Source organism: Phyllostomus discolor, chromosome 9 (assembly GCF_004126475.2).
Source record: "Phyllostomus discolor isolate MPI-MPIP mPhyDis1 chromosome 9, mPhyDis1.pri.v3, whole genome shotgun sequence".
Taxonomy (NCBI): domain Eukaryota; kingdom Metazoa; phylum Chordata; class Mammalia; order Chiroptera; family Phyllostomidae; genus Phyllostomus; species Phyllostomus discolor.
Window position 1 is genome coordinate 14,658,555 of NC_040911.2, and position 20,359 is coordinate 14,678,913.

General features: G+C 40.2%; 1 protein-coding gene across 1 annotated transcript in view; it reads right to left on the reverse strand.

Annotated features, from left to right (window-relative positions):
• Positions 1–1,840: 1,840 nt before the first annotated feature.
• Positions 1,841–20,359, reverse strand: part of DCC (DCC netrin 1 receptor) — a 1,018,954-nt gene continuing 1,000,435 nt past the window's right edge. The window contains exons 28-29 of the mRNA XM_036010199.1: positions 5,028–5,170; positions 1,841–3,960 (exon numbers count right to left, since the gene is read on the reverse strand). Coding sequence (XP_035866092.1) covers positions 3,871–3,960; positions 5,028–5,170 — 233 coding nt within the window. The 3' untranslated portion in view covers positions 1,841–3,870. The remainder of the gene's footprint in view (positions 3,961–5,027; positions 5,171–20,359) is intronic.

Genomic DNA, 20,359 nt, shown 5'->3' on the forward strand with positions numbered 1-20,359 from the left:
GCTTACAAAACATCTATCTGTGATTTTTCCAAAGTAGCCAATTTAATTGAAAACATTAGAATCCAGTGGAAAGCCTTTCTGCACATTATTAAAGTGATTTCTGAACGTTGCTAGAGAAATACAAATTGTGAATAAAGTGGTGCTTTAAAAATGATGAAGTCAGAGACGGCAGGTCTGAGTATATGACAGCGCCCGCCACCCCAGGCTGTTGTGGGCCCTGTATTGTGTACCTGGTTACGAGTAAGCTAGAGTACTAGGTTATGAGTAAGTTAGTGGACTTTGGGGCTGTCTGCAGTGGCATGAAGTAAGCTGGTGGAGGATAAAAATAGCAATGTGGTCCCACATCTGTTTCAAGTTCTGATGATTTTGTTTTCTAAACATTTGTTTCCTGTCTCAAGGTCTAGAGATAGACATTCTCAAAGCATAAGAAATCTGAGACTGGGATACAATTTTATCTAAAATGGTAAGGTGATCTCTTTATAGGTGACTTGTTGTTGTGGAATTACAGTGCCACTGACTGCCATGTGTGAGATGCTCTGTTAAAATAGAAGAAGACAGAAAGGTGCATCTTTAAACAAAGTGAGATGAACCAAAAGGGTGGATAAAAAAAATCAGCAACCGCCTTCAAGCACAGGCTATAAAAGCTTCTAGAAAGAACTGTACTTATAGAGTCTTTATTGGAAAAGCCATTGAGAGCCTAGGCTTGATATGCTTTTTTTCTTCAGATTGTTCAATTGAGTGTGCATTTTTATAATACCCAAATGTAAAGTTCCATTATTGAAGTAGTCTAGAAGCTTATAACTCTGTTCTACATAGAGGTAGCTGTGACCGGTTTCTTACTGAACATGAATCACTGAGAAATATTTAACTTCTGACTACAGCATCATCCAAATATGTGTTATGCACTTGGAACTATCTGTGTTCTTGTGAGTTTAACGAATGCAGAAATTTCTAGAGGAAAGAAGATAGTTGTCTTATTAGTAAAAAATACAAAAGAAAATTACCTAAGATTTTCAAGGGGTGGCCCTTGCCTGAGAGTTAGCACAGGGCAGGGGAGAACTGAGCAGGCCCTGCCGAGTTTTATTTTCTTCTTTTTCAGGGAGAAGTGAGTCCTGGTGACAGCGTTGCTGGATGGCTGTCAAGCATCGCCCTGCAGGAGTCAGATTTATGAGCTTCAAGAGCCCGGAATGTATTTCATGAGCTAGACTCAGAAGGAGCAGAATTGAGGCAATCTTGCAGGATTCACGGATTTCTTCTTGTCAAGAGATCAGGAGATTGGGAAATTTAAAAGTTACCTGTAAACTCGGCCAGGCAGTTGTACGCATATGCAAACTGTTTACGAGGGAGGGCGGGCAACAGCGTGGTACAAGAGTTGTGGTCAAGTCACTGCATATCGACACCATTAGGTAAATCACATAAGAATCTCTCGAGAGAATTTAAATGGATACTTCTCTACACTCACTGCATGGACCTAAAACTTATTACCATTGCCAGTAATTACTGCAATGAGTGATTCTGTTTGTTTAATGAAGAAAGTTTCGAGAGCATGCATCAGAAATATACCTCCCACTGAAAACAATGTGTATCTTCATTGTGTTTTAAACAGTGTTGTCTCCTAAGGTCATGGACCTTGATTAGAAGAGTCTGGAGTTTTGTAAAAATGCTAGATGTCTTGTTTGTCCAGATACCACCTGCAGATTGAAGATGCGACTCTGTCCCTGAAGGCTGAGGTTTGCAGCCTATTCTACACTGAGTGTTCAGGAAGACCTTCCTTGGGTGTCAGGTGCCTTGAGAGAATGTTCCCTGTTTGTGACAGCAGAAAGGTGAAGCTATTCAAGGACCTCAAGAAGGTAAGACTAATGAGCATTGTCTTTTCTGAAGCAATACATTCTTTCTGCAAGATTCAATATTATGTTATGGAATGCCTTGTTCCAGGTCAGTGGAGGGTTGTCTCCCTAAGCCCCTAGAGTTAAACAAGGGTAATCTGCCCTGCGAATAACGAACGTCACTTAGCTCTTCAGAAGGACTTTAAGAAAATCTCAGTAAACTGAACGAGCACTCTTGTTGAAGGAACGATTTCACAGATGGACCTGACTTTCTAATGAACCATTCGAACAAGCCCTCTGCTTGACATCAGATTTCCTTCCCGACATAAAACTGTAAAAAAATAATCTGAATTATTACTTCTGTTACAGTGCCACTTTGCTCAAAATATTTCATTCAGGGATTCATATATAATTACCCACCTAATAAAAGGAGCTATTAGGTTGTAAAGATCCTATCCCTTCCATGCTCTTTGAAAATTATGACCTACTCAAGCTTGAAATCAAAGGCAGAGCTGAAAGGACTAATTCAGCTGAAACTCCTATTGGGTTTTCAGGTCGCCTAACTGATAAATATGCAAACTAGCTCTCTTCTGGCGATGGGGCTGCATAAACAGGGATTAACTCCAAATGCAGCTGAAGTTCAGAAACTAAAAGGATCTACTCCAACTGCTCTTAGTTTCACCCGGTTCCCAAATGTAGATAAACATGGCAACGAAAGCTTAACATTCTAGCTCACAATGAAGATGCAGCTTTGAAAAGCAGCCCCTGGAGTTACGATGTGTCAGAGGTGTTGAATGACTTCTTCCCCTCTGCTCTGCTCTGACTCAGGGAAGGGGGTTGCGGGGAGGGGGGAGGCTCAGGGCGTGGGTGGGGGAAATAGGAGGCAACAGGGCCCGTTGGTTGCCACTTATAAACACTGCCCACTCTAGGCCAGCAAGGACCCTGTTGGTGGAAGCGACATAAAGTGTTTGAAACTGCCTTCCGTTTTCCGTCCCTTCTTCAGGGCCTGTTCTCAGGGGTCCTGCCATTTCCACAGAGGGTTATGGGGACATTGGTCAGGAAGCCATGCAATGTGTAGCGCTGGCCACCTCGCCCAAGGCTGGCGGCCAGGAAGGACTCAGGGAGGGACTGGGTGGAGGGCGCAACTCTTCCAGCCAGACTCCTGAGGAAGATGGCCTTGGTGAAGCTTTGAAATATGATCACAGTGTGGTATGGCACAAGAGCCACCCAAATTGAAAAGTGTCCTATTATGAGCTTAAGCACAGAATTACCACGTGTCTGAGAAGACTGCATATTGTGTATCCTCTTCCAGGAAATGGACTGCTGCTGGCAGGATGCCATCGGGTGCAGATTTTTATGTCCCTGCTCTCCAGACAGAAATGTTAACCCAGGGCGGATTGACAAATACTTGCTAAGACGGGTGAGTTTCACAGCCACTTGCTAATACCCACCACTTGGACAAGACAGAATGACTGCGTTACAGAACACCAGCATTGGCTGCCTTTCATCTGTTTACTTATTTACTTTTTGTGCTGTCAGGAAAACATCCAATCCTTTGGTGCTGTGTAGTGAGAGAACTCCCGTGGGTGCTTTGTACTTGTAAGTTGAAAACAAAGAGTAAGCTCACACTGGCTTGCCATGGCATGGTTCAGGCTTAAATAATGCACTTGCATTTCGTAAGACTAGACCTACACATCAGAAAAGGACAGGCCTCGATGAAGGGAAGTGTAAGCATTAGAAAATGAGATCATTGTGGTGGTAAAGGCCCAGGACTATTTTAGCAGCTTCGGCTTTGCCCGTGCAGTGAAGACGGATCTTAGCTTTTGTTTAAAGACCCCATGGTAATCATTTTCGAAGTCCTGATGCCTGTGAAAGAAAGGACCATGATTTCTTCTGAGCTGGTTCAGGAGCTTCTGGAACTGAGTGGTCCTGGTGATCGGCCTGTACGCTGGTTGGAGTTCTTGGACACGGGTGTGCTGTTGATGGGTAATTGGTATGCTGTGAAGTTCCCGGAAAATTCACCTCATCTATTCGGCAATGCGTGCTAAAAGGCCGAGCCTGTGATGGCATTGAGTTGTTTCATTAGCCCTTCCAAACTTGCCATTTGCTCACTCAAATCATCCTGTTCATACACCTATGAAAAGAATGAGAATGAAGAGTTAGTGCAGGTGAATAGCAATAAAGACAAGTACCATATGATTTCACTCATCTATGGAATCTAAGGAACAAACTGAGCTAACAAGGAAAACAGAGACAGACTCATAGAGAGAGAATAGGATGACAGCTACAGGGGGTGGAGAGGGTGAAGGGACTGGGCAAAAAGGATAGAGGGCTCGTGGACGTGGATAGCAGTGTGGTGACTGTGGGACAGGGAGGCATAAGGGGACTAAATGGTCATGGAACAAATATGATAAAAGAGTGGAAGAATAATCTTTTAGAAATATTGGATTAGATAAAACATTATTAAAATTAATTTCACCTATTTTTTTTACATCTTTTAGTGTGGCTCCTAGGAAATGTAAAGTTATAGACATGTGTCACATTGTATTTCTACGGGCTAGTGCTGATACAGACTTTCCCCATCTTTGTCCTTCCCTTCATGTAGAATCTCACTGTTCTTCATATTATACAGTTGGCTGTCACTCGTAGAGTCAACCAGGTAAGTAAAAATGGGCCGACTGGCATGATTTATTATGAGATGAGACATACAAACTTAGGTGTTTGAACTGATTTGAGATACGGCCAACAACCCTGAGACTAAACAACTATTGCAGTAAACAGCTATGATCTGACCGAGTAGTGCATTAGGTTCTTACACATTTGAATTGCTTTGAAGCACACAAAACTATGTTAGTTATATAACATACTTCTGTCAAACATTTACACATATATACATGCCTAGATTTCTTGGGTTCCATATAGTTAAAATATTTTATTTTTATTATAGACTAAAAACAATAAAATTGAGGAAGAAATGATTGATCAAATGGGATGACTCTAATCTTTTGGTTTTTTCCATCATCTTTCCCCCCTTCACATTCAAGGGCAGGAAAAAAGAACAAAGCCAAGAACATTCAGTGCTATCGATACAAAGGGTGGGGTTAATGGAGGGAGCTGACGGGGTTAGACCGAACTGCACAGCACTAGTCCCTGCTTCGCACGATGCAGCAATTTCAGCAGGAAAGTCAGGGAGGTCCTTACGTTGGCTGGATCTTCTGTTGGCTTGTGGCTCTCCTCAGACACTTCAGGGGCCGTGGGCACAGATACAGGAAGCAAAGGAGATCTTGCCTTTCCAGCCAGCCCAAGGGAGGCCGTTTTCACATGAGTCTTAGGAAGAGTGGGCCCTGAAATAGAAAATGCGGAGTGATGAAAAGTAGCAGATAAAACAGCCTGGGGATCAATCTCTCAAGTGTGTGAGCCAAATCCAGTGAGTTGGCACTGATTTTAGGTTATTGTTCATTCTGTAGTTTAGAGATGAATTCTGACACAGTGCACAAGCACGCTTTATTGCTACTAAATGGAAGACAGATTCTGATTAGGTGTCTCCAGAGGAAGCTCCCCCAACTCATATGTAATTTCAGGTGGATTTCAAGTCACGCTATGAAGGTTGCCTGGGAGCTCTGGATTGTGCACCATACCCTACAAAGTGTCAGGTGAGGGCATTTGGTACCAGTCTCAGCTCTGGGCCAGAAAGCCCTGTGTTAAATCACCTATGTAAGCCCTAAATTGTTTAATAGTACTACATAATATTTGTGTGGTTTAAAGAAATCCTTGCTCTGGTCTACAAATGAATATTAGATGTTACAGTTAAAATAAAAAAGCCCTCCATAGCTAACCTGATAGAATTCCATTACTAAGTCTCTTTCAGAAAAAAGGAAGATATGATTTTGTCCTGATCAGCATAGTTTCTCTGAATAAAATACATTCCAATGTTCATGCAATTCATTTGGGGCTCTGCTGAGTTTCTCCTGCATGACATTTCTGACTGCTACAGACAATGGTACATTTTCCTTTGGAGTTTGAAATTTGCTTTATGAATTCTGCTTAGCTTATAGCAAGAATACCACTTTGTCCCTATAGCCTACAATGACAATTTGGTAAAGGCTAGTACACCTCCTGTACCTGAGGACTTTTGTCATTGTTAGCATTGCAGCCGAGACCTAAGCAGAGAAGGTATTGAATCAAGTCATAAAAAGAAGTTCGCCTCCTTTCCCTTGTATCATCAGTGATGATATTTGAGTCCTAATGACCTGGAAGGCATACTACACATTTGAGGGCAAAAAGTTGTAAGTTGTTTTGACCAAACTTTACTTTAGAAAAACATAATTCAAGTAAGAGGGCAAAAAGCTGTAAGTTGTTTTGACCATACTTTAGAAAAACATAATTCAAGTAAGAGGGCTCAAGAATTATTCTACTATCATAGAAATAGGAGGCATTTATTTATTGGGAAATAAATAATGCAAACAGTCTAGTAGCCTGGCAATTTCCAATAGGCTAGGCAAAATAAATGCTAAACCCTAACAAGAGCACCTTTTCTCATACCGTGGCCCAGCATGTAATTCCTTTGTATTTACATCCTTTCACTCTTTTCTTCAAGGATCCAAAGTCTGCAGTTGGAATGATTTATCACTAGAGGGTGATCTACACAAGCTCCAAGTTCTCCGTATACTTATACGGTACAATTCGGATAACCATTATTAACTTGATGTGATAAATGAGGTTGTTGGGCTGAAGCAAAATAGCCATATAAAATTGATACTGACTTCTACGACACAGGTCATTTTGGATTTGTCACATATGTTCAGTTTCCACTACCAGTTTTCTCTGGCTGAATCAATAGGCAAACCTTCCTTCTTCCAGAGACTGTCCTTCCAGCTGGTCTTCACTGCATGGGAACAAACCGTTTGTGCATCAAGCCCCCCCTCTATCCTCTCCTCTTCAGCCTCTGACCACACGTGCGGTGTTTCCGGAGCCAGCTCAGTCGTCAAACCAGATACTAAGGCAGGCGCTGAAAACCCCGGCAGAGGTGATGCTGCGCAAAGGCCCTCCAGATGCTCCAGTGTGCATACCTCACATGAATACCGTGGGCGATCAGTGAAGTGCAAGCGGAGGTTAAAGAGGAATTTTCCTAGCGCTCTCGTGAAGCTTGCGAATGTCTCTACTGAACTCCCACTTCGAGTTGCATTTTCTGAATTATTTTTATATTCCCTTCTAGAATGTTCACAATGTCCTGCTGAAACCTGTGTCTAGCTTTAGTGAGTGCCGTGGGTAGCTGTTCCTGCTAGCTCACTCCGTGAGCCATCTCCTCTGCCCTGCGTTTGATAGGCAACTGCATTCTGACGACACTTCCTGTACCGACCTTTAATTTTTACATATATTTTTCACTACAATTTGCACTTAGATTTCCTGCATGATGGAATCTACTTGTTTTATTTATTTTTAATTTAAGGTAAACTATTTATGAAAAATTTATAATTTAACCCTTCACCAGACATATGCCATGTGTGTCTTAACCTATATTGTGAAGCAGTTCATTTAACATAGATATCTACAAAGAGAGCGACACGAGAAAAAGGAAATGGCACACAAACAGAGCTGACTATGTAGCAAATTCCAACAGGCCCGTGCCAGTTTTATACTAGGAAACATATAAGAATAAAGAATTATTTTGGAATTCATTAGGCTGTTCTACATAACTTCCTAATATTTGACTATTTTTTTTTGTAGTTTTCCATGTAGTGGAATTATAGTTCTCATTATAAAAATATATTCTGATGATATATTTTCTGCCCTGGATGCTAAACAGTTGGGTAGATCCGCAGTGTAGCCACTGTGTCTGAAACACTTGTATTATTACAATAAGACGCGGGTTATGCCTAAAGAGCACCATTACTCAAACCCATTAAAGAGAAGATCATTATACTAATTGATTGTCTCTAGTGCCCAGGCAACAGTTGTACATTTAGAACCTGCCGAGTGTTGAACATTATACAAGACAGTGCATTTTGGAAAAGGAACTGAAGACATTGTCTTGGCTCAAAGACCGTACAATGTGCTTAAACCTCAAGTGACTGCCTTTTCTCAAGTAACATTCACACATTCAAAGAAATTTAGAATGCTGGAACCTTGCGGGCCCTTGGAGTTCATCGAATGACCTTCCCTTTATTTTGTTGAAGAAAACACCAAGTCCCTGGAGATCAAGAGATCAAGGTAGAATTAATTTCAATAAAATTCCAGTACAGGAGGATTTGAACAGTCTCTTAGAGTTTCATTATTAGCAAGGTTTGTCTAACATTTTTGCTTCCTTTTCCTGAAGAGGGAATTAAAGAAAAGACTACAAGGAAAATTTCCCAGGAGAGAGTTATCAACAGCCAACAAGACAACGTAGGTCTCAAAATTGCCCTTTAGTAGACAGGAACAGTACAGGAACCCTCCTGTACTGGGACGCTGACACCGTGATTCAGCTCTTGGGTGTGCACTAACTGACCTACGTGATGGAGTTATGTTGGTATCTGTGTAGACTCAGCACTTTCTACTTTGAACATCAGAAGCTTTAAGCTTGGACACAGGTGAAGGCTGGGCCCTTACAAGCTCACCAAGCTGTGCCTTTTCCTTCACTTATGCAGCTCACCGTGGGTCACTGGCTCCTGTCCTGATTTCTAAGCTTCATCCCCTTCTTCCACCAGTCTATGAAACGTGCCTGGAGTCCTTCACCTCTTGCCTGAGACCTTACCAGTGGTCACCCTAAAAGGCTAAATTCTGAATCCATTTTCTACGTACACCATTGAAACCAAAGAATAGCTTCATATAAAATAACCAGTCTCATGGCATGGACTATGTTCATTCGGATAAGTAAGTGATAGCTGGGAGTTTAGACTAATCTGAGGAGGGCATTGAGAATGGTCTTGCTTCCCCTCACCTGCTGATGAATTGCTACTATTGAGAAGCCAGTTATCCAGAGTCCATTCCTCCTACTGAAACTTTCTGGACTTCAGTTGCACTTGAGGCTTTGTCCCACTTCCTCCATTGCTATCTGACCTTTCCCATACTTCCCTCAGGAGTGAGTTGAAAAGCCACTTTGTTCTTGGAGCCCTGCCCCCTTCTTTGTGTTCTTCATCTGCGTGGTAAGTGCCTTCAAGGCATCGTAGCCTTTGCCTGACTTGGTGGTGTTTTGACACATTGGTAGAGAGCCATGAATTGAAAACAGTAGCGATTAGAAAAACCAAAACGCAACATTTTCTTTAAGGTATTAAACTCCTATTCTTTAAAGTCAAGAAGTGATATACATTTTGACAGCTTTTCCTATTTTTGTAGATCTAGGGAGTAGCCAGCAGAGAAGACTTCATTCATATTGACTTCTTCGCTTTGGGGAACGGCACTTTACATTGGTAATCGGTCTAAACGTAAGTTAAATGAAACTTTTATAAATTTCAGAGCAATATATCAAAGCAAAAGAAAAGGAAAGACAAACACTAGAAAAATCCTTTGGCTCCCAACTGCTAATTTAATCTAATCTGAGTCTGGCTATCAAGATTCTCTGTAATCGCTCTCAAATCTGAAGACTGACTTTCGTAATGTGAGCAAGAAAACCCAGGTCACACGGAGAGAGGAAGGTGAGCAAACAAGAGACGAGGGGTTCCAACCCTGAAGACCAAGCTAATCTTTACGACAAAAGGTTTGTGATTTCCTGTCTTATTTTCTTTTTTCCCATGGTAGTAAGATGTGTGTGATCTACACAAGGAATTCCAAGGACAGAAGGAGTACTCAAGTCAATATACAAACATTGAGGCACAGTCCTCGCCTGAGACTTAGGGGACCCAGTCTTAGTTTTGTGACTTTGGCCAATAGCCTAATTTCTTTGGGTCTTGATTTCTTTGTATCTGTAAAGGTTAAACAATTTTTTTCTTTAAGCTATTAACTATCAAAATTATATAAGGAAGGGAAATACAGTTCATCTAACTATACTGAACTTTACATTCAGATTTCTTTGTTCTCCTAAGGATTAAAGAAATTTTAGTTAATCCATTGGTAAAAATGAATCCAAAGCAATCTCCAGTAGGTTAACTGATAAACTAAAATAATTGGATTTTAAACTGGTGTTTTCTGGAATAAAGGTTCTATAGTTTTTTTCTTAAAATTATTACTAAAAAACTGGAAGATCTATCATTGTTTTGATTTTGTGTTTCAAGCAACAACAGAGCTCATCTAAAAATAAGCATTCAATTACTACAAGTTTAAATGATACATGACTCATGGAAACATTTAAATTTATAAATGCTCAATCTGAAAGTGCTGTAATTTTCCCCCTATGTAGGGTGCAAATTGAACACAAGTGTTTCAGGTGACCCTTGGGTGAAACCCATGATGTTGATAGGCTAAATAAATGGGTTGACACTGATATACAAGCACAACTAATTCAGCGAGCATTGCTTTGGTTTTAATGTTCCTCTCCACAGCAGGACCCACTACGGGGGAAAATAAGAATGATGCTGGAGTTCTGAGCTGGCCAGCAGTGCGCATATGGTGCAGACAAGCAGCCTCAGCAGGGATTTACTGTTTTAAGCTTTATTTTCACAGTACAGTTATTAAACACGTCATTTGCTCATTAGATATATAATGTATGACTGCCAGGTGCAGGCTCCTGTTAGCATCTCCCTGCAGAGGGCTCTCCCTAGTAAAATGGTTCTTGGTGAGAAATGTTAGATTCATCTGCAGTGGGACTGGGCTGAACAGACTCACCTGGGTCAAGTCTGAGGCCAGTGTGCAACATGAGTTTGATTTTGATATAAATTTTACTATCTTGGCCTACTTTTTCCTATTTCCTGACTCATTTTCCATTCCTTCACCCTTAAAAGTAAAGCTAACATGGGTAACTTTGAGGAGGCCTGGATTCTCCTCCCCACTCTCACCTATTTGGTGATGCCTGACAAACGAAGCAGCTTCTCCTGCTCGAGTGTCTATAGCAACTACGATGTTATTCTAACACGTTTTTAGGATGAAGTAACTGCTCTGTGCTCAGCTTGTCCGTGGGCATGTGGAAGTGTCATGCCGTTGCACAGGGTCTGGCAGAAGTGACGCCTGCTTCTTGGGTGTGGTTGGTAGGGTAATGATATGGGTGTACTAATTTATAGTTTTAATTTGAACATTTCACCTCAAATGTCATATGGTGTGCTTGAGTGTGATATTGTTATGTTACAGAATTACATGCTTATGATTTGTTGTAAAAGATTTTGTGCGCTTGCTGGTGTGGCTCAGTGGGTGGAGTGCTGGCCTGACAATCAAAGTGTAACTGGTTCGATTCCTAGTCTTGGGCACATGCCTGGGTTGTGGGCCAGGTCCCCAGCAAGGGGCATATGAGAGGCAACCCCACATTGATGCTTTTCTCCCTCCTTTCCCCTCTCTAAAAATAAATGAATGAAATCTTTTAAAAGAATAAAATAAAATTAAAAGGTTTTGTGATAAAAAGCAGTGTTATTTCTGCCAGACCTGTTTAAATGTCTCACGTGTAAGGAACTTCTGAGGCTCTGAAAGAAATGACATATATATATATATATATATATATATATATATGGAACACTTAGTAATACTCTCTACCTTTTCATGTTCACAAGCATTGAACAAAAGGGATCAGATTTCAAACATAAGTTCTGGCATCAATCTTTAAGCGTTTAATCTACTGTGTGTATTATATTGCAGGGATGGTAAGTGTGCTTAAGGCATTTCTGAGAACAGGGGCTTTGTGTTTTTCACCTGACCTTCCTGTTTCTCCTCAAAGATGAAGGACACACTGAGGACATGCCAATAAGGTGCTTCTGCCCACTTCTTTCCCTTACTACTGCTCTTCCCCTGTGAGGTGTAAGGGGGGACTATTCTGATGGACAAGGAAGTGACTTTCATTGTGCCCCCTTTTTGTGATGGTGGGAGGGTAAGATTAATGTGAAAATGGTCATTATGTAAGTTTAAACCTGCCTGCCCTGTGACGCAGAAGACCTCCAACTCTATGGCCTTGAACTCTCTGACGGCTGCATTTCTTAAGACAATCTGGCAAGGCCTGACTCCAACAGAGCAAGTGGGTCTCCACTCTCTGTTCTAGCTCACAGCTGGTGAGCCCGCAGTCTGGTCTTCAGGGATGGAGGAACAGGCCCCCAGATGTTTTTGTCTAGTTCTGCCAGAGGGCTATGATTCCCTTGGACCCTTGATTCCCATATGGTTATCAGCCCCTTTTTTTTCCTCTACTATTTCCATGAACTGGAACGAGAAGGAGAAAGGGTGAAGGGTTAGGCACCCTCTCCCTCTCCCACAGGCACATAAACTACAACAAGAGCCTTATGCCCACACTGTCCTTTATGTTCTTTAAAACAAGCCTTTTAAGACGTGTTATTGCTCTCATCTCGGAGGTGGGAAAGTCACAGTTCAAAGAAGACAAGCAACTTGCTCAAAGCCACTCCGCTGGTAAGTGGGGTCTGACTACTGTTATTGTTAAAGTAGATGTTCTTTCTTAGACAAAAAGAAATACAAAAATCTGCAATGTAGGCACTGATGGAAAGCAAAGCAAAGTGGACAAGACACTGTTAATGCTGGAAAGGGCAGGAGAGAGTGGGAGACAAGGAGAGGATACAGCAGTGACAGTGTGGGGAGGTGGTGGTGGGGGATGACAGGGAGGGAGGGGGAGGGGGATGATATGTCATTCGGTCAATTCATACCGAATGACATATCCCTGTGCACTTGTTTGTCTTGATTCCAGATAAACTTGTTTCTGTCTAAGTGATAATGCCATTTCATCGCAGAAGTGAAAACTTCTGACATCCTGGGAAAAGATAATAAATATAGTACATGGTTTCAAAGTTTGCCTTTGTTTGAATACCAAAAAGGTGAAGATTGTCTTCAAATATCTTTCCCCTTTGTGTACCCCTTCTTCCTTTTGAGGTACTTTCCCTCCCATACTGTCCCCCATTCCCTTCTTTTTGTACATATCCCATATGAGATATCATCCCCCCCACACCCATGATAGGAAATGATCTAATAACATGACTATGGCGAACTGTTTTCATCTTTTCCTTCTTGGGTTTGTTTACAATTTTCAAACGAAATGCTAGAAAGGGCCATACTGAGAATGCTTCTCTACAAATGCGTCTTCTGTCACAGTTGCGTCTGGCTTAGGGGGGATGCTTTTGCTTCTTGGGACACCACTCAAATCTGATGCTTATATATTTTCCATCGTCTTTTCTCTTTAGGCTATAAGGCATCCAGCTCCCTGGTTTGAACAATTAAATAACATCAATCCAATAGGTAATTTAATTACTGTTCTAAAGTCATAATAAGATCTAGTAGGCTTAATTATAGAGGTATGACCTTTCTTAGTTCTACTTATTTGTGGTTTGTTGTACCTTCATACCTTTGTGAATTGGAATCCAAGTCCTTAATTCACTGGGCACATCAGAAGCTGCCCCACATTAATTGAAGAAAATAGAAAAGTTACCAAAATACTGAAGGAGAGCAAGTGACCAACTGTGTTGGAAACATGATTTAAATATTGTCCCAGATGGCTTTAAATCTGCAAAAATTATGTATACAAAAGGTGTTTATTTGCATTTTAAAATGAGTAAGAAGATGTAGTCCCAATTGTTTATTTTTTCCTTTATATCTCTTGCTCTAGGGGACATATCAGTGAAAATATTGCTACATGGAGTATCTGAAATTTCCCTCCCTATGCTCTCCTTTAGGACTTTCATGGTATCATTACTTATAAAAAGCTTTTGCATGGTGAAGAAAACATCAGCAAAAGGGAACCAAGTGTATAGGAAAACATATTTGCCAATGATACCTCAGACAAGGGTTTGATTTCCAAAACAGGTAAGGAGTATACACGGCTCCACACCAGGAAGACAAACAATTAAAATTGGGCAAAAGACCTGAACAGACACTTCTCCAAGGAGGACATACAGAGGGCCCAGAGACATACAAAAGGATGCTCAGCATCACTAGCCATCAGAGAGATGCAAATTAAAACCACAATGAGATACCACTTCTCACTGGTCAGAATGGCTATCATTAACAAATCAACAAACAACAAGTGCTGGCAAGGTTATGGAGAAAAGGGAACCCTAATACGCTGTTGATGGGAATGCAGACTGGTGCAGCCACTGTGGAAAATTATGGAATTTCCTCAAAAAACTCAAAATGGAACTGCCTTTTGACCCAGCAATTTCACTGCTGGGACCATACCCTAAGAATCCTGAAACACCAGTTCAAAAGAAGCTATGCATCTTAATGTTCACAGCAGTGTTATTTATAATAGCCAAGTGCTGGAAACAGCCTAGGTATCTATCAGTAAACATGTGGATCAAAAAACTGTGGTACATTTACACAATGGAATACTACACAGCAGAAAGAAAGAAGGAACTCCTACCCTTTGCAACAGCATGGATGGATCTAGAGAGCATTATGCTAAGTGAAATAAGCCAGGTGGTGAAATACGAATACCATATGATCTCACTATTAAGTGGAACCTAATCAACAAAACAAACAAGCAAGCAAAATAGAACCAGAGACACTGAAACAGAGAAAAAACTGACAGTGACCAGAGGGAAGAAGGAGGGTAACGGGGGAAAGAAAGGAAAGGGGTCAAAGAATGTGTGTAAAGGGCTCACAGACAAGGACAATTGGGGGTGGGGGAGGACTGAATGTAGGAGGGGAATGGGCAAGGCAGGGGAGTAAAAATGGGGACAACTGTAACTGAACAACAATAAAAAATTTTAAAAAATAAAATGAGTAAGAAGAGCCTAACAGAAGGATTTAAAAAGAGGTAGAATTGTTAGTTATTTACAAAGGTTATATTGGGAAAGTGTGACTAAGCAAAGGGTGGATAAGAAGTCCTCCAGGACAAAACATTGTTTATGTATCTTTTTGTCGTTAGGGCCTACATCAGTGCCCAATTCATACAGAGTAGAGCTCACATCACACTTTGTGAATTTGTTCCTGGAAACAAGACTGGACAGACAAAAGCCACAACAAAGCCACAACAACAAAACCTACAGAAACTGCACTCAAAATTCTGCCCATTCCTGCTTCTCCTGATTTAGAAACCTCATAGAACAAGAAAAGTTTCAGGAAGCTCGGCGACGATCATGAGAAATGAGTTCATTAGCTCTACATTATCTCCCTTTCTGTTGATGCTTTTCTGAGGTTCCTACACCACATATTCACAAAAGATGAAAAACAAACCAAAACCAAAACTAGAAACTCAAAATTAAGCATCTGTTTTGCTTTTTAGTAGTCTCCCATAATTAAAGGTAAAAATATGATTCCACATTATTTCCATTACTCACTTTAAGAGGGCTACTTTAACTTTCTTTGTTGCTTGGTAATATAATGTAACAATCAAGGGGCTTCTTAGTTAATTGCATGAATATTTGAGATAATTTTTAGATAGTTTGTTATAAAAGAGATATTTATATCCCCTGGCCAACTCTATTCTTTAATTTTCTTTTAACTTTTTCTACCCTGTGGGCAACAAGAAATAATAGGTTTGAGCACTTTATTTATAGTTACTGCAATTCAGATGTTTTGTCCTCCTGGGAGAAAAATTGTCAGTTCTATTCTTAATGAAAAATAGGCTTAAAAATCCCTCCTTTATACCTGGCTGGTGTGGCTTACTGGCCTGAGTGTCGGCCTGCTAATCAAAGGGTCTCTGGTTCAATTGCCAGTGAGGGCACATGCCTGGGTTGTGGGCCAGTCCCCAGTGGGGGGCACAGGAGAGGCAGCCACACACTGATATTTCTCTTCCTCTCTTTCTCCCTCCCGTCCCATCTCTCTAAAAATAAAAAAATCTTTAAAAAATCCCTCCTTTATTATTATATTTTTGATGGTATCCTATTGATCAAGCTTCAGAGAAAGCACACTCTTAACTTTTAAAAAACATATGACACCACAGAGTTTCCATATTATTTCATGAAAACATCAGGAAAATGAAGAAAGTGCAGATACCCAGACATCCGCCTTCCATAACTTTTTAAATCAGGTACTCTGTAGAATGTCACCATCACCCAAATTCAGCCACATTAGTATGCAACAGATTATATTTTTGGTAAATATTTCATATGCTGTATAAACATAATCATTTCTACTTTTAAAAAATCAATTCATTTTGTATACATTCGGAATATTTCCCTTCATAAAGACAATTTGAATATCACAGAGCATTCTGTCTTCATAGTACAGCCTTTATTACTCAGGACCAGATTTCTTAACATCCTGAAATAATTTATTTTTTATCTGGTTTCATCTTTAATAGAAGTCATCAAATCACACACATGCTCTCTCTCTCTCTCTCTCTCTCTCACACACACACACACACACACACGCTCATGTAAAGACAATGACTACAACCAGAAATACAACTTCCGGTTACATTCTGAGGGGAGTGCATTGCCAGCTGAACCCCATACCTTCCAAGCCTCATGTGCATCTCTCTCTGACTCACCAAAGCACAACACGAATAGTATTTTCAAGGCACAGGAACATGTTAAGATCTTAGAGAAACTTAGTGAGGTGTGGTTGTATATTTTTACGATATTTCCCATTGTGTGAGTTAAACACTGTCACTACCTCCACCCCCTGGAACACATGCATTATCAAGGAAAACAGCTACAATGAGCATTGCCATGTTCACCACTAACCAACTTCTATCCTGTGTTTTGCTGCTGTACTTTTAGGGCGTGGCCGACACTTCACCTATTTAGAGATTCCCCATGGCTCTCTCACCACCTGGCTTTTGCCCTCACCAATCTATATAAATGTCAGCTATAAAGGTCAAAAATACTCTCATAACTTTTAGGCCTAATGAGTATCTGCCCTGTAACCTCTCCATGGGATTTGTTAGCAATTATGTTTCTTCAGTTCTAAGGTTCACAGCAATCACACTGAAATCAAGACGCTTCTTACAAGTGATTGTGTACATTATTACAGTTTTATTTTTTCTTTTAAGATTGTACAACTAAATCGGTGGTAAACTTCAAAGGCAATGGCATCTTTATATACTTGCTGAAGTGTTTGGAAGTAAAGTGAACTGATGTACATTAGGGTGGGTGGGTAGATGAATAAATATGTGGCAAAGAAAATATAAAATGTTAATTACAGAATCTAGGTGGTGGGTATATAGGGGTTCATGTACAGTTTTCCTAAGCATTTGCTATTTTATAATAAAACACTGGAAGAAAAAATTCTAGGGCAACTTTTAATCAAGGAACTATTATATGTTAAACTGCCCTTTCCTTTCGATACTCTCCCTTCTTGGCCTCTGAAAAATTATACTGGCATTGTTCTCCTGTCTCTAGTACCTGGTCTTTACTCACTTGTGAAATGTAGATTTACTCTAAGTTTCAGTTTTCAAATTTCTTATTTTCCCTCAAATTCTGTCCCTGGGAGTTCTCATCTAATTCTGCCTACTATATGTCCAAACTCTTCAACTTCTGAGAATGATTACTTAATCTACTCCAGTTGTGACTTCACTCTTGAAACCTTAACACTTCACCATATCCATTATATATTTCCACTTGCATGGCCCACTGCCCCTTCATGCCCAGCATGCTTCACTGTGCCTCCCACTCCCCCATTCCTTCCTAGGAGTAACTTCTCAGCTCACGTCCCTCTTTCGGTTTGCTTGTAACCATGTTCCTAAAGACATCAACAGGGTCACCTTGGACTTCACATTCTCCCTCATATGCAATTAGTCACTGTTTCTTCTTGTGAAATATAACTCTTGTAGCTTTCTCCTCCGTCTACTTTCCACTGCCATCAATTCATATCACATACTTTCTTTCTCAATCCTGGTTTACTATTTGATCCTCCCCAAACAGTACTCCGTTTTCATTCATCATACCCTGCCTTTTTCCAGCTTATTATCTTACAGTTGCTCATCCTCTCTAGCAAGACTGTTTTACCTACAGACCCTGAAGATATCTTGTATGAGGTACTTTCTCATCTGGACTTTTACTTACTCTCTCTTTCTCCCTGATAAATACTTTTGTGATATTCAGCAATTGGGGAAGAGGATAAATATTATAGTCATGCAGAACCAGACTTATATCCTGCCCCTGCCTTTTAGTAACTGTGACCTTGGAGATGTTATTCAATTCTATACTGTGGGTTCAGCCCCTATAAATGGACATGGCCTACATTATACAGATAATGGGGGATTTAAGGAAAGAGCTTGTGTAAAATGACATTCTCCTTACTCCTTAGTTCATAGATAACATAGACTTGGCAACAGATAAACATTTAGGTATCATAAAATGATTTTTTTGCCCTGAGCTGTCCAGAAATGCAATTTGTTGAAAATAGTCCATTTCCCAAAAATACTAGTTAACTGAGATTTTCTTCTTCTTTATTTGCAGTGGAACTAAATGTCGATGAAAAATTCTGACTAATCCTGTCATGCTGGGCCAAGAAGAAGAGCTCTTAGAGGCCACATATGGCAAAAAGTTTATGAGAAAAACATGCTTCTATGTAATGTTTCATACACTCTTCAATATTCAATATATTCTACAGCATGAAGTTTCTGAATATTTTATATCTATAAAATTATTGGAAGTAACACTGTCATTATTTGCAGATGACATGATAGGATACACAGAAAATCCTATAGGCTCCACCAAAGCACTACTTAACCTAATAAGTGAATTTAGCAAAATAATGGCATACAGTCAATATTCAGAAATTGAAGGCATTTTTGTATACCAACAATGAAATATCAGAAACAGAAACTAGGACAAAAAAAATCCCATTTACTATAGCAACAAGAACAATAAAGTACCTAGGAATAAACTTAACCAAGGATGTAAAAGACCTGTACTCAGAAAACTACAGAACACTGAAGAAAGAAACTAAGGAAGATACAAACAAATGGAAGGATATACTTTGTTCATGGATTGGAAGAATCAACACCATTAAAATGTCTATACTGCCCAAAGCAACCTATAGATTCAACACAATCCCCATATATATACTAATGATGCATTTCACAGATTTAGAACAAATATTTCAAAAATTTATATGGAACCAAAAACAACCCCAAATAGCTGCAGCAATCTTGAGAAAGAAGAACAAAATAGGAGGGATCACAATACCTGATATAAAACTATACTACAATGCCACTGTAATCAAAACAGTCTGGTACTAGCATAAAAAAGACACATATACCAATGGAACAGAATAGAAAGCCCAGAAATAACCCATGTCTCTATGGTGAATTAATATTTGACAAATGGGGGAGGAGCATAAAATGGAGTAATGTAGCCTCTTCAATAAATGATGTTGGGAGATCTGGACAGCACCCAGAGAAATGAAACTAGACCACCAACTTACACCATACACCAGAATAAACTTGTGGTGTAGAAGTGTAGAAGTTAGCTTCTTACATGATAGCCCAGGGCTCCAAGAGGGAATGTCCCAGCAAGCAAGGCAGGCACTATGTGGTCTCTTATGAAAAATCCTCAGGAGGCAAACTGTCACTTCTGGATAGATATGTGCAAAAATAAAATGAAACTAGACCACTTTATTATATAAGAATAAATGCAAAATAGATGAAAGGTTTAAATATGAGATCTAAAACCATAAACTCCTGCAAGGAAACACAGGCAGTGAACTCTTTGACCTTGATCTTAGTAATACAGTTTTTGAATATATCTCTTTGGGCAAGGGAAACCAAATTAAAAATAGACAAATAGAACTACATTAAATTAAAATTCTTTTCACAGCAAAGGAAACCATCAATGAAGTGAAAAGACAACTGACCGAATGGCAGAAGATAATCACCAGTGCTACATCCCATAAGCTGTCAATATCCAAAATTTATAAAGAACTCATATAACTCAACATAAAAAAAAACAGTCCAATTAAAAAATGGGCAGAGAAACTAAATAGATGTTTCTCTAAAGAGGACAATAGCATATGAAAAGACATTTGACGTTTGACATCACTAATCACCAGAAAAACCCAAATTAAAACCACAATGACATATCACCTCGTACCTGTCAGTACTTGTGTCCATGAGAGAGCTGCCCCTCCAGCTGTCTCCCTGAAGCCAGACAATGCAGATCCTCTCCATATGTCCCCAGCACTTTTTGAGCTGTTGTCCCTTTGCTGGAGCTTAGGATGAATGTTTGTGAGGGAGGGAGTCTGTGCTTGGACCCTTTTAAATGATGCCTGGGTCTACAGGAGACCTCACCCACATGAAGTCTCCAGTGATTTTCACAGCCAGATGTTGTGGGGACTTTTCTTCCCAGCACTGGTACTCAGGGTGTGGGAGCCCACCCGGTGTGAGGCTGGGACCCCTCCTTGCTCAGGCGGAACCTCTACAGCCAAGATATCTCTCCCAGATCATTTCACATCTATGTTGGCCCAACAGTCTTGGTATGGCTTCTTCATTATACCCTTAGTTACAGGAGTTCTGTTCACCTAGTCAAGGGTGTTGTTCTATAATTTAGTTGTAATTTTGTTAATCAGGGTGTATTTTTAAGAATTATAGATATACC